The sequence below is a fragment of the Alexandromys fortis genome, unplaced genomic scaffold (genome assembly GCF_014885135.2).
Source record: "Alexandromys fortis isolate MF-2015 unplaced genomic scaffold, M_Fortis_MF-2015_v1.1 scaffold_76, whole genome shotgun sequence".
NCBI classification, from domain to species: domain Eukaryota; kingdom Metazoa; phylum Chordata; class Mammalia; order Rodentia; family Cricetidae; genus Alexandromys; species Alexandromys fortis.
The window spans coordinates 1824078-1839329 of NW_026067997.1; the positions used below are offsets into that span (position 1 = coordinate 1824078).

Below are 15252 nucleotides of genomic sequence, written 5' to 3' on the forward strand. Positions count from 1 at the left end.
AAAAAAAAAAAAAAAAAAAAAAAACCTCTACCACTCTTGGCACTCTTGGTTTGGGTAGTGTCCAGGAGGCAGGGGGCAAGCTGTGGTAGAACCCATAATAAGCAAGGAGCTTCTAGCCTTGCATGTCATGTCAGAGGGAGATACCAGAAAAGACAGACCGGAGTGTATCAGAAGAGAAGTATGGATGCATGCAGACGGCTGGAGAAGGAAGGAATGGCTTGAGAGTGCAGAGAAGTGGACAGCTCTGGGGTGCTGGCACACTTCGGGGCTCCCGGAAGCATTTCAGCTGAGCACAGCAAGTACGTCACTGGTGCAGGGCTCTGAACAGGGCTGACACAGGCCAATAAACCCTGCACTTCCCCAGGGCACAGAGGAGAAAGGGGAAGTCACGTCGAAGGTGTCTATAAAACATGGTCTGAGCGACAGCCCTCGTTAGAGGGTTCTGTTAGGTGTTTAAACAGACAACTGAAGAAAATGAGTTTCCGTATGAACTTTTTCTCGACTAGGAACTAACAGCTATTGGGCAGTCCTCGAGGAGCTAGCACCCCGCAGTCTCCATTCTGCTGTCTAACACTGTATCTTCTGCTTTACTGTCCTTCTCTCTCTAGACTGTGCGCGCGGAGACTGTGTCGCATGGCACTGGGTATATATGCGTCGCACACTTGTCACACACGGACGCTCTCAGTAAATATTTTTAATAAGTAAACGAGGGATTTCCAAATACTGTCTCCCTTCTAAGTTCCGGGGTCACTGTCTCCATCCACCTGCTAGGCACTCCTATTTCCCATAAGCCCCCACTATTGTCAAATTCATACAAAGTCAGCACCACCCTTGACAAGTCTGCAAGCCCCTGTGGGGTCCCCGCTTCTGACACTGCTGTCATCTTTGCCTTCATCATTTTTGATAAGCCTGAGCTCCTTAATTATCCTCCCCAAGCTGAGACATCACAGAATTTCTTTGCGGGGGGTGGGGGCTGTTTTTCTTTTAATTGGGTTGTCTAAAAATGGCTTCATCACATCTTTACAAACAAAACTGTCTGGATGTCTAGTCTTATAAGACCTGATTAACCTAAATCAATAAGGTCAGTAAATTTCTTCCATAACTGACTATCAAAGATTCTCTGCATTTTATTTCTTAGCATCATCTCAATCTTGGCAGTCTTGTTAGCACAAAGGATATTTTAAGAAAAAAAATATGGAGGAGAAAAAAGAGGCTGTGTGTTTCACGATGTGCTGTCTTTAGAGACCGGAAGAAGCCAGGTTTGTTCAGACGCTGTGCTGGGAATGGGGTCACTCCACAGGACAGCCTCCCGGCTCATGCTCCCGAGACAATAATTAAGACAGCCTTCAGGAGAAGACAGGAAAGGGAGTTAGCAGAATCTGCTCTGGCTGAACGTATGAAAGCAGGCACCACAGGCTCTATCAAATGTCAGGGGTAAGAGTGAAAACCAGGTGAGAGCGCTGTGAAATGGCCTCAGCCCTGGCAGGTGGGGAGTTATTTCACAGCGCCTCCCAATCAGTTCAAACACGACCCAGGAGAGCGCACTAGACACGCCTGCGGCTTACTAGATGATCCCTCCTGGATTGAAATCATGACTATTGTTTTAATTCATTCATTCATTGACACATGTGTGCAATACATTGTGGTCACACTCATTCCTCACCCCTCTTGTCCCCTCCTCACCCCTTCCCCCACCAGGTCCCCATGTCCCTTTCATCTCTTTATTTTGTTGTTTGTGTTTGCTGTGTGACTCGCTGGGTTTACCCAGGGCCCACTGTGTGGGCACGGGTGGGGAGTTATCCACCAGAGGGGATATATCACCAATGGCAACCCCATGGACCCAGTGACTTCTTCTTCCCAGTAGCCAGCGACTGCAATGCTGTGCCCGCTGTCTTTACCGCAGCGCTTACCATCACAATCGGCCTCACGGGAATGTTCTCTTGTGAAGTGCCAGGTGGGGGATCATTCCATTCTGGAAATTTGATGACATCTCTTTGATGCAGGGGCTTCTTTGGATATGGCTTCAGGGGCGAGGAAGGAGGAAACCTGAATCCAAGAAGAAATGCTCTATTATTGCAGACAGTAGGAGACAGGTGGTTCAGCACTCAGGGGAGTGATGAGCCCGTTCTTGATTAAATTATCAAATGTGTAACAGCATTATCAACAATGACTTTTAAGATATTCATTCATTATGCCCACCAAATAATATTTATAGAGAAAAGGGTATAAAATAGGAGACATTTATTATAATAAGCCTTGTTTGAACCTGTGGCACTGTGCACATTACACAGCCCTCTGCCACCGCTACACCCTTAGCTCGCCATCAATCAGTCTCACTGAGACAGGGACTGGCTACAGGGTCCAGACAGACCCGGCATTCACAGTCCCCCAGCCTCCACCTCTGGAAAGCAGGGATCACAGTGTAGACAGCTGTGGCTGGCTTCTCGCTTGATTTCTTTTTCTCTCTCTTTATCTTTAAGATGAGGTCTCACTCCGGTACTCAGGCTTGAACTCCTGGCCTAGGCAACCCTCTGCTTGTGCTGCCAGAACGGCAGTATCAAGCGTGTGTCACCTCACCAGTTCTAAAGGTGCTCTTAACGCAACGGGAGGCCCTGGTTTCACCCAGCGTGAAATCTTCTTTGCCTCCTGGCTCTATTGCTGAATTTTACAGACGGAGAAATGCTCAGTGGGCGTGGCCGAGGGGCAGCACACTGACTGACATTCAATGACTCCTTCGCTGGCACCCCACCACCCAGCTAGACCCCAGCCCTGGGTGCACTTTTATAACGACTTCTCAGAAAGACTAACTCCTCTTCCCTGGAATATCCAACATGTCACACAGGGATTGAAATATCAAGCAAGAAATCCATCTTCGGGGAGGTAGAAAACAGTCTGGAATGTTTCTGCTTTCTCCAATGGCCCCTCTTCCTGGATCCCCTGACTATCAGGGCCATTCCACCTTGAACATAAGAACTCTCTCCTGAAAATGGATTGCACTGCACCAATACAGAACTTATGTTAGAGGCTGGACAAATGGCTCAGTGGTTAAGAGCAATGCCTGTTCTTCCAAAGGTCCTGAGTTCAATTCCCAGCAACCACATGGTGGCTCAAAACATCTGTAATGAGGTCTGGTGCCCTCTTCTAGCCTTCAGGCATACACGCAGACAGAATGCTGTATACATAATAAATAAATAAATATTTTTTAAAAAAGAACTTATGCTAAATATGTGTCTTTTCTCATAAGACATTCCTCTATACATTTTTTATAACAGGATACAGTGAATATATCAGTAGGCTGGATGTGTGGCTCAGGGGCAGAGTTCTTGCCCAGCATGTGGGAAGCTTTGGCATCTGGGATGTTCAATCCCAGCACTGCAATAAACAATAGGGAAGCATCTCAAAAGCAATGCAAGAAAGAAATCAGAAAGTTGCTAACTTTTGTTTTTAAGATTCAGGCCCAAATAAAGGTCTAAAACCTTCCCCAGAGAAATCAGAGAGATGGCGCCTTGGCTAAGAGCATGTCTGTTTTAGACAACCCAAGTTCCGTTCCCTGCATCCATATCAGGCAGCTCACAACCACCTGCCGCTCCAGTGCCAGAGTATCTGATGCCCTCTTCTGGCCTCCATGAGCACTGCACTCACACACACATACACAGAGACACACATATACACACATATATTTAATTTTCCCTGTGATAGCTATAGGAAAAGTAAATCAGATTAAACATTTTATTCTTTAAAAAAATGTTTAATTGAAAATTTCATACATGTACACAAATGGATTTTATCTGCCCTCCACTTCAGCTAATCTACCACCCAGCTCTTCCCAGTTTATCTTTTTAAATATTCCACAAAGTCAAATTTGCACCTCCCACATCCTCATGAGTATGAGGCCATCCTTGGCACTCCGTCACTACCAGGGGCCACACCCTTAAAGAAAAGTGATTCTTCCTCCCCTAGATGACATTGGCTGTCAATAGCTAAGAGTGCACAAGCCCCGCCCCAATACGGACACACATGCACACGCACACGCACACACTGGAATGTGACAGGCTTCATCTGTGCAGACAGCCACAACTGCTGTGAGCTCCTAAGTCACATCCAGAAGATGTGTTTGGCCCTGGTCCTCCCCACCTCTAGCTCTCACCATCTTCCCAGCCCTGTCTTCTGCAACGTTCTGGAGCTTTAGGGATGGAGCGTTAGGGACAACGGGTGTGACACAGATGCTTACGGCCCAAACTTCCATGCACACATAGTCTCACGCTTGGACCAATCGTGAGTTTCTGAGTTGTGAGTGTCTCATTCTAAGGCACACACTGAATCAAAGAGTTCTAAAAGTGCCAACGTCTTCAAAGAACACTTCGCTCACGGTGAGTCAGGAGACATGACGGTAACAAGAGCACTACAGGAACCTCTTCACAACAGTCACAGGAGACATCAAAAGAGCCAAGGAGAGAAAAGCTCGACTCCGCATCCTCTAAAAAGAACATCCAATAGCCGCACTGCATTTTAAGTCAGTCTGAATCAGAAGAAAAACCACGAGGTCTGGAAATCACCAGTTCAGTTAGATTAACTGAAACCAGCACCAGTGGATTATTAATGCAGGTGACAGAATCCCAAATATAAAATAAATGAAAATATTAAGCCAGCCAAGGATACTTGAGTCTGTATGTTAAGGCCTTCTCAGCTGGGTGGTAGTAGCACACAACTTTAATCCCAGCACTCAGAAAGCAGAGGCACATGGAGCTCTGTGAGTTCAAGGCCAGCCTGGTCCACAGAGTGAGTGCCAGGACAGCCAAGGCTACACAGAGAAACCCTGCCTTGAACTAACCCCCTCCAAAAAAAGGCTGTCTCATAACGGTACATCTAACATCTAACTCTCCTCTCCTCCTCTTCTCCTTCCCCCAACCTTCTTTTTTTAAGCAGACCCTTGCTACTGCCCAGGCAGGACTTGAACTACAGATCATCCTTCCTTCAGCCTTCCCCTGTGCTGAAATGACAGACGTACCACACCTAGGTCCACTCTGAATCCTTAAAACCAACAGTCACAACAAAACCTCCTTCCAACCCAAGCTTATCATGTGGGCATGCGCCCTCCCACAGACTCACCTGCGTATATAACCCGAGTTCCTAAACCATGCACCTAGCAGTTCACTCTCCACTATGGTATGGACACTGGGGACCTGAGTTCAGACTTGGCTCTCTCGCTCACTGCCTGTACGTCCTTCAGAAGGAAAAACCTCCTTAAATAGTAACTTAGTGACTATACACTCCCCTTCTGCTTTGGAAACTTTATCCTTGTATCTCCACTGAGAAAGAAGTATCTCAAAGGATAAAGCAGAATTTCTTATGTACAGACTATCTCCTCACCCTACCTGGTGATGAGATCTCTGCCACCAGTGACACCCGGCAGGTAGGTATCCTATTTCTACATCAGACTGGAGACCTAGCCGGAGGGGGTAAAAAAAAAAAAAAAAAAAAAAAATGTACAAGGGCTCCCTCTGGAGGTGACAATTGGAGATAACTTCTGGAGACAAGAAGTTACCAGTTTAATCCTAGCATTTGACTCCTGCGGTCTGGGGCTAGACATCTGCTTCAAACTTCATTTAAATGAAATAGAAATATTTCCCAAACAGGAAAGCAATTTTTTAAAGAAAGCTCCACAACTAACTGGCTCGAAGCACAAAACATTATAAGATTTATAAGCTCCTCAGTAGGTGTGTGAGCAGGCCCTCAGGAGTCTGAGGCCAGCCTGGGAGACACAGCACAAAGCCTGTCTCCAAAACAAACACCGTGAGTGGACAGCAGCTCACAGAGACATGCAATGTGTACAAAGAAGAAAAGACCCTGGAGTGTTCACCTCCCTACCCCAACGCTCAAGGAGCAGGACAAATGAAGGGAACAAAGATTCTAAGGGCCTGAAGTCAGGAAGACCAAACCAGCATGAAAGGGGGAGGAGCTCACGAGGCCCCACCCCTAGGTGAACTCTAAGGGCAGCTGAAGGTGGCAGGCAGGAAGAGTCCATTTCCTCCAGGGGTGTGAGCCTCTCCTCTCATGAGCTGGTCCTGTAATCCACCTAAAGCACCAACCGGACTCAATGAGTTGTTGGTTTTTGATTTTTTTTTAAGGAAGAGAATATGAAGTTTGGAGAGGACAGGTGGCGTGGGAAGTGGATATGATCCAAAAACTTTGTATGCACTTGTGAAATTCGTAAAGAATTGATATATAAAATTCAACTTAAAAATAAAAAACTAAGTAAACAAAAGCAATTTTTGAAAAGAAAAAAATTGCAGGTCCTTTATAAAATGCTATTGAAAGACATTAAAGAAAACGTGAACTAAGGAATGCCTCAGTGAGAAGGATTCAAGGCAATAAAATGTGAAGGCGAAATGGCATTGCAGCGAGTTCAGGGGTGAACACCTTTGGACCGTCACTGTCTTTGGAAGTGTGGCAGTCTGCTGTAGGGATGCAGTATCACTTCTCCTACATGCACCACAGTGGCCTTGTCCTGTTTACTGAACAGACCATGCATTCCCAGTGTGCACTGTCTACTCTGTCATTCCCCGCGTTTTCAAACTGGAGGATGTGGCTTGGATTCACTTCATTTAGGCCCATGTCTCCCAGCTTGGGACGGACCTTTGTGGGGGATATTTGTCAACGTCTTGGAGAAATACCTGGTCTTTCCCCAAGACTGAGCCCATCAGGAAGTTGCCCAGGGCCCCAGCAGTAACAAAAACTCAGTATTTACCAAAGCAGATTGTCACAAGTAACAAGACCCTCCTGTCACTTGGGAAATCCCGGGACTGCGGATGTAGTCAATACTCCATCATAGGCTTTAGGAGTCACAAGGGACTATGTCACAGAGGACTTCTGAGTAGCCCAAGACAGAGCAGAAGCTTAGTCAAAGAACTATAAGATTGTGACTCCATCTCATGGAGCAAATCCCAACAGGATTCCTAAGGAAGCACAAGCTTCTTAAGACAGGATAGTAGCAGAACTACTACCATGTGTGCAGTTGAAAGGAGAACTGAAAATCAAATCCACCTCAACTTTTCAAAACAAAATGAGTTGTCGTGACTTTCGACTTTCAGGACACTGGAAGTGTCTAAGAAAGGTATCCCGCTGCAAACGTGGGCTATTTCTTAGACAAAGAATGACTTAGAATGTTGAGCAAAGAATCAAGCTGAGAGCCCCATGGAACTCTGGGGAGTAGGAGAAATGGCAGATGTGCGTATCAGTAGATGTCGTGACATAACGGGATGAGACAGTTGTCTCCTTGGGAGGGTACGGGTCCTTGAAAATGAGAGGAAACTGTTGCAGCCAGAGGCAAACTCTGACAGATTATATTTTCCAAGGATGGCCACAACATAGCCCCCGTCCATATGCTCTTCCCATCCCATCCCATATGCTCTTTTCATCCCATATGCTCTTCCCATCCCATTCCATATGCTCTTCCTACCCAATATGTGACTGCGCCTCCATCGACAGGAGCTTTCTCTACCTGACCCCAATGAGTGGGCTATGCAATTGACCAGTTCCAGGCACAGATCTTGGGGGCCCGTCAGCATTCTCTTCGACTACTGGTAATACTTGCACTTGGGAGACCCGTGTGTGGGACACAACCTCTCCTAAGCCACCTACTGTGGAAATAAGGAGACTTCCCTACCCCTAGATATTACACAAAGCACATACCTTAAGGAGAGGCCCGAGAGCAGGAAACCTCTGTAGAGAGGAACTGGTCCGCATGCTACAAAGGCACCATAGTTGTGAGAAGGGGAAGGAGTCATAGTATAGAGTCTCTCTGGGTGGGTAGCAGCCTGCTCACTGATTTCCTTCTAAGTTCTTGACCAAAAACCAAAGAAAGGAAGAAAGACTATGAGAGACAGAGAGGGAGGGAGAGAGAGAGGGAGAGCGCAATCTGGTCTTGTGGTACATTATAATTCCAGTCCTAGAGAGTCTAAAGCAGGAGAACAGGGAGTTCAAGACCAGCCTGGGCTACAATAATGAATTCTAGGATACCTTGGGCTTATAAGCCTTTCTCAAAAATAACATAGATTGGTGGGCAAAGGTGATGCATGCCTTTAATTGCAGCACTTGGGAGGCAGAGGCAGGCCTCTGTGGGTTGAAGGCCAGCCCAGTCTACTAAAGGAGTTCCAGGAAAACCAGGACTGTTAAACAGAGAAACCCTGTCTTAAAAACAGACAAAAAAAAAAAAAGTAGCTTAAATTTAAAAATATAGTTACTTTAAGCCAGTGAAGTTTGGTGACACTGTTTCTCAGCCATTGAGAATCAGAACATTGCCTGATTCACACCATGAAGTACAAGAATGGTTTGTGTCTTCTGTTATGCTCGCTTATTTCAACAGCAAAAAATCTTTTATTGACTCAGAATAAAAACTATCATAAAGGCTAAGGGAACTGCTCATTGAGTAAACAAAACTACTAGCTATGTAAGTATGAGGACCTGAGTTCAAATCCCCAGCACCTATGCAAAAAGTCGGGCATGACTGTGAGTTCCTGTAAGCCTAGAACTAGAAGGTAGAGAAAGGCAGCTCCCCAGGGCTTACTGGCCAGCCCAGTCAAAGCCATGATTCAGTTCAGTGGGAAGACACCTGACACACAACATGCACACACACTCACACACACGCACACATACACCTATGCATACACAAAATATCACAGCAAATATGAGATTTAAGATAATAAAGCTTGATAGCAGTGAATTCCAAGCTAGCCAGAGATACAAGGTGAGACCCTGCCTCAAAAAAATAAATAAATAAATAAATAAATAAATAAATAAATAAATAAAATAAAGTCGGGCGATGGTGGTGCACACCTTTAATCCCAGCACTCGGGAGGCAGAGGCAGGCGGATCTCCGTGAGTTCGAGACCAGCCTGGTCTACAGAGCTAGTTCCAGGACAGGCTCCAAAGCCACAGAGAAACCCTGTCTTGAAAACAAATAAATAAATAAATAAATAAATAAATAAATAAATAAATAGAATTATTAAGTTTTCTATTCATCAGGATGCCATAAAACAAGGCCTAGAGGTTTTGTGGTAGAGCACGTACTTGTTTAACATGTGTAAGAGTCCTGGACTGGACTATAAAAAGTAACAGGAAGAACGGAAGGAAGGGGGAAGACAGAAGAGGGGAGGGGAAGGGATAGGTTTGGGAGGGGAATCAGAGCAGGGCACAGCAGGGCACTAACAGATGAAACCAAAGGCTGAAGGTGTAACTAGGTGGCAGGCTGCTTTCCTGGCGTACACAAGGCCGTTTCTCAGCACCGCAAAAGGGAGAATGAGAGACCACTACCACCTATATAACTGATAGAAGATTAATTGACAAAATATCCTATTTTAACTACTAAGAATCTACTAGAAGGAAAAGTTCTACAGAGAGGTAAGAATGCGAAAGAAACAAGTATTTCCAGATGTGGATGGGGATAATGAGTATGCATAAAAAGACTCAGCCTCATCAGTCACCAGTGTAATGCCAAATATCATCACAGCGAGACCGCTCTCCAGGCACACCAGGGGGACAATGTGTAAATCAATCCTTATCAGATATTTTCTGCCAGGGGAATAAAAATGAGCATTATGTGTGCTGGAAGAGGATCTGTCAGTACCAGCAAGTGGAATATACCCAAACCCTCCAAATGCAATGAACTCCGGGATAATGCTGGGTACCCTAAAATAACACTGGCTGGGCAGAACAAGACAGCGCAGTGGAAGCAACCCAAGTCTCTACTGCCGGGGGACAGGCTGTGGAATGTTGGTATGACAGGGTACAAATAGCCATGAGACTTCAGCAACTGTAATCACACACATCGATATGAACAGATCTAAAAAACTACCACAAACAAAACACTATATTCTGGTAAGTTTTATATAAAGTCAAGGACAGAGAAAATACTTCAGAAATAAAGACAACTGGTTGTTAGGGGCTGGGGAAAAGGTTCAATGGTCAATGGCACTTGTTGCTCTTGCAGAGAACCCAGGTTCAATTCCCAGCATTCACGGCATAGCACATAACCATCTACAGCTCCAGTTCTATGGGATTCAGTGCCTTCTTCTCCCTACCCAGGCACCAAACACGCACATGATATACATGGGCAAAATTCTCCTACGCACAAAATAAGTGTTTAAAAATAATAACGAATTGTTTAAAGATGGAGAAGTAATTCAGGAAAAAATATAGTAAACCAGAAGCAGTAGAATCATCCGTGCCTGTGTCCACACCCTGGCGAGCTCTTAGGTGATGAACACTGTGGGCAAAGAGGCTCTGCTTCCCGCCCAGTACAAACACTGTTCAACTAAGGCCGATCGGCTCCAGCATGGGAGGTCCCTCACACTAAGAGAACATTCCAAAGACCATGGCTCCCTCTGCTGGGTAAAGTGTCTGTTTCAGAAACTGTAAATCATAAATTTCAGAACTATAAAGTCATACTGAATTCCACATGTGTATACCAAAGACATTAAGAGCAGCAAAGTGATCAGCCTCCCTGACTAGCCAACAAAGCAACCCTGGTCTCTTAGCGCCCCCTCCGTCACCAAATAATGGCTGAAAATGCCCTTTAACACAATACAAACAACTACTATCCTCGGCATACTTATTTGAAAAAAATTAAATTTAGTATTTAATCAAATGCGCAATAAGACATCTATGTCATAAGGAAAACACACTTTCTAAATCTTTGAGGGCTAAGAAGATGGTTCCCTAGGTAAGAGCAGTTGTTGGTCTTCTAGAATACCAGAGTTCAGCTCCCAGCAGCTACACTAAGCAGCTCACAACCACCAGTTTCAAAAGATCTACCCCTCTCTTCTGGCCTCTGTGTGCATGAGTGTGCGCCGCACATGCGCACGCGCGCGCACACACACATCACTCACATCACAAATAAAAAATATAACCTTTAACAAATCTTCTGTTTCTTCGCCTCAGGCTTTTAGACTAACAAAACAAGATTTAACATCAACCAAAACCTGCCAGAGAGTAATTACCATGAGCTCTGGTCATTTCAGGGCTGCTGTTTCCCAAAAATCCATGACCATGAGTTAGACAAATCTTCAACAATTCTAAGGCTTTAACTGTGCTCTATAAAGCCTCTCAGCACATGCAGTAGTAGTATAGTGTGTGTGTGTGTCATAAATATCATACACAAATACTAAAAATTTACTAATTATATTTCATAAAACTGCCTGAAGGTGTGTCAGGAACATATAACTGTACACAGTAACATCAAAAAACATGAACGACCTAAAATCTAATGAAACATATTCAAAATTAAAATAACTTAAAACAGCAGAACAACAGACAGACATCAAACAGAAAGATGTCTGTACTCTGTTTATGACTTGGAAGATTCAATTTTGTTGAGAAGTTAAATCCCAAATGGATCTACTGAATTCCACCAGAAATTCCATTCAAAAGCCCCAGGAGGGATCGTTATAAACACACTAACTCTAAAACCAATGTGGAAAGACAAAGGACCTGGACTAGGAATAAGATCTGGAACAGCACAAAGATGGAGCCCTGGCAGGAAACTGACCCAGGGACTGTCACAAAGCTACAGTGATCAGGGCAGCACTGCACGGGGACACACAGGCAGGGCCTACAGCAATGAACCACCTGGGAACTAAGGCATCACTATGGGGATGGCTTCCCTTTAGATTACAAACCAAAAATCAAAGGATGCTCTCCTTTGATTAACCTTGCTCTCCATCCCTCCTAGTAATTCCCAGGGGAGTGAAGGTCACCACCACTCTGGATTCAGCAGGTAGTATTCCTGACCCCAAAGGGATAAACTCTTGCTGGGGTATCGAATGGGGACACTCTGGACTGCTCCTGTGGCCAGGGAGCAGAGGGCAAGAAGAATGACTACCACAGCAAGGGTAAGTGATTCTGCCCAGAAGGAAGGGTGACTGTGCTCGTAGAGTGGAGGCAGGAGGAATAGCCTAGAGCAGCGATGTCTGCATGGCACCCCTTGCTACCTCCTTGTCCCATTGCAATTGTGGATGGGACAGTACAGAAAGACTAGTCTGAGAAGTACGAGATGATCGAGGGTGCAAACCCTCAGGAATGATATTCTGGGTCACTCTGCCAGGTACAGCACTCTAAGCCTGCAAGGTGATGAGAGAGGATGAGAGAACTCACAGTGGAAAAGAAGGCAGGGGAGAAGCAGCAGCTGACTAACTGTGGGGAGCGGAGCTGTGGTCTTCCTAGTAATTCCCATCCTCTTGATCTCCCCTTAGGGAGAATGTCCCACAAACATGCATGGAGAAGTGGTTCTTTGCAGCACACGAAACAGTCTGTGCTCACCACAGAGGTCATCTCTCTTCAGGCCAACAACCCCCAGCTGCTGTATCATTCCTGTTTTCTACAAGATGCTTCTAGCTCATCATGGGGCACACGGAATAACAGAATCAGTCCATTCCTTCCGGAAGAGGCAGGGCTTCAGCAGCACTCTGCGTGAGAACTCCCCAGGAGCCTGGGAAAGGCACTGGTCCTGGGTTCCTGCAGTTCTTTCCTTCTCAGGTGAGACTTGCATCACCATATGCTGTTCACTTTATTAACTCCTGTATCCCTCTGAGTACTCCCTATCCACAGCGCTAAAGATCACTGCCTCAGCTAGGGTTTCTATTAGTGTGAAGAGACACCATGACCACAGCAACGCCTATAAAGAAAAACATTAATTGGGGGGTCTCACTTACAGGCTCAGAGGTTCAGTCCATCATCAGGACAGGGAGCATGGCAGGCAAGCAGATGCCATGCTGGAGTAGTAGCTAAGAGTCCTACATCTTGTGGCAACAGGAAGTCAACTGAGACACTAGAGGGTATCCTGAGCTCAGGAAACCTCAAAGCCCGCCTCTACAGTGACATATTTCCTCCAACAAGGCCACACCCATGCTAACAAAGCCATACTTCCTAACAGTGCCACTCCCAATGAAATTATGGCAGCCAATTACATTCAAACTGCCACAATCATGCAAATCTGGTACTATCTTGCCGCCTCCTTCTCTACTCCAAAGTCCTAAAGGATCCTGTGTTTGCATTCGTTCGATATAACTTTACATGGATGCAAGAAATACAAGTACCTGCTACACATGAGACACAAGTGGGTAAACCTTGGTCTAACAACTATGTCTGCATGTCAAACTCCATCATTTGCTTTATAAACAAAGTCTTACACACCCTTTACATACTATTTATAGCAGCTTCTGACAGAAAGCAGGCGAATCGGGCTGCAAGACCAGCCATCTCCTATCCAACCACGTATAAAACAAGGCTGCTGGCCCCTGGTCTAGTGAACAGACGTAACGGTGTTTACTTGGGAGTTACACAGACAGCATGAGACAAGGAACAGACAGGCCTACCTTGTCCCCACTGTGTTGCCAACAACAAGCACATTCAGTCTGAATATTATAAGCGGCAGGAGAACCATTCAACCCCTACCCCTAAGTGTGGGCCAAGACCAAATGTTGGCATTCCTAGTTTGTAGATGAGGCCACGGGCCAGAGAGTATAAGCAGTTTACTTAGAGGCATGGGTGGGAAACTGTAAATAGCTGGGTTTGGAGCCCAGCCCTGCCGTACTCCATACCCTGTTACAATCCTCCCATCGCTGAGCTCACGTTAAACTCCACTCCCCGTCACATGGTGTGGGAAAGCGACAGCCAGCGTTACTAGAAAAGGGGGTGCAGTGAGAACTGCTGGCTTACAGTAAGGTCGGGAGCTCACTCTTCACTGACTAACCTTTGGACTTCTTTCTCAATGGGCACTAGATCTTCTGTTGGAATGATGGGGACACCCAGATAAAAAAAGAAAATTCTGTCACACTCTTATCTGCCAGCACTCCCTTGTAATGACACCCAACTTGTTTATTGGTTTCCTCCACAGGCAGACACCTGCTACTAGTAAAGATTCAACTGAGTGCCACCTTGAAAGCAAACTTCTCTGAGGGACTTCGCAGAGATAACCTTCCTACAGCCCTGAAGCCATGTCCTATCAGAGGCTTCGGAAGAGATCCAGGGTTCATCCATTTGCAGACAGGGGTACCCATTCTCTCTGCTCTGCATCACCATGGATACAGTAGGTGTGGCAAGTGCTTGGGAAAGGAAAAGAAGAAACAGGACAGAGAGAGCAAAGCAGCATATGTGAGGATATAATTAGCAGTGCCCCCCCCCAAAAAAAAAACACAAAATTCTAACAAAAGAGTTCAAAACTCGGTCAGCAAGACAGCTCAGTAAGTAAAAGCACTTGTCGCCAAGGCAGAGAATCTGAGGTTGATCCCAAGGCCCCACATGGCGGAAGGGCAGAATCAACTCTCATGAGTAGCCCTCAGGCCTGCACACATGCGCTGTGATACACCCCTGGCACTGCGGAAAGAAATAAAACTAAAACTTAGAATATAGCTCAGAACCTAACTTTTCAAGCTTTATGAACACACACAAAATACTAGCCCCTCATATCAGAGCATAAGTTTCAATCAAGCAATTGATAATTTATGACACTGATGTGAGTGTCATAAATACACTTACGTCAACTGTGCTTCCTGAGGCTCACATGCCACATCTGCCTGGCGTCACTCATTCCTAGCTTACAAGTCTGCCAACTCCACACACAGAATGGTGTGTCTGTTCTGCCTTTCAGGAACTACAGTGAACCTCATCCTACAACCGTACAACAAATCCCCACTGTTCTCTGTTAATCCTAAACTGCGCTTTCCTGAGAAAGGCTAACTAACCCCACGTCTCTATCCCGTTGTTTCTGTGTCAATAACAGCTGGGATGTGCTCCTATGCGATCTCCCTCCAGGTCGAGAGAGCTCTCTGCCGTCTAACAGGGCGGAGCACTTGTGAACCACACTGCTCCCAAGAGACTTCTGAATTCTGGTTCCAATCTCTACTGAAGCTAGTGGATAAATAAATAATAAATAACAAGCAGAGAGAATTCAGAGAAAACTAGCCACAGAGCACAGAAAATAGCAATTTTAAGAATAAACAGGTAGCAGTCACATGGCCAAAGCAAATACAGAGGGAAAGGATAAAGAAACCTGCCAGACAGCAGACAGCGAGGAAGGCAGAAATATTTCAGGGTCAGGGCAGAGAAACAACTCACAGGTTTGAAATTAGCGAGAATTAATCACCAACACACCTTAGACAGGACTTTACAAAACTGTGTTGACAATCAGGCTTCACCTGGTTTGACTAGAACAGTGTATTTCAACATCCCATTGGCATGTCTACCAACACCCGGGCA

At 45.6% G+C, this 15252-nt stretch overlaps 1 protein-coding gene across 1 annotated transcript in view; it reads right to left on the reverse strand.

Moving 5' to 3' along the window:
• Nucleotides 1-15252, reverse strand: part of Depdc1b (DEP domain containing 1B) — a 60241-nt gene that overhangs the window by 29535 nt on the left and 15454 nt on the right. The window contains exon 3 of the mRNA XM_050160349.1: nt 1911-2046. Coding sequence (XP_050016306.1) covers nt 1911-2046 — 136 coding nt within the window. The remainder of the gene's footprint in view (nt 1-1910; nt 2047-15252) is intronic.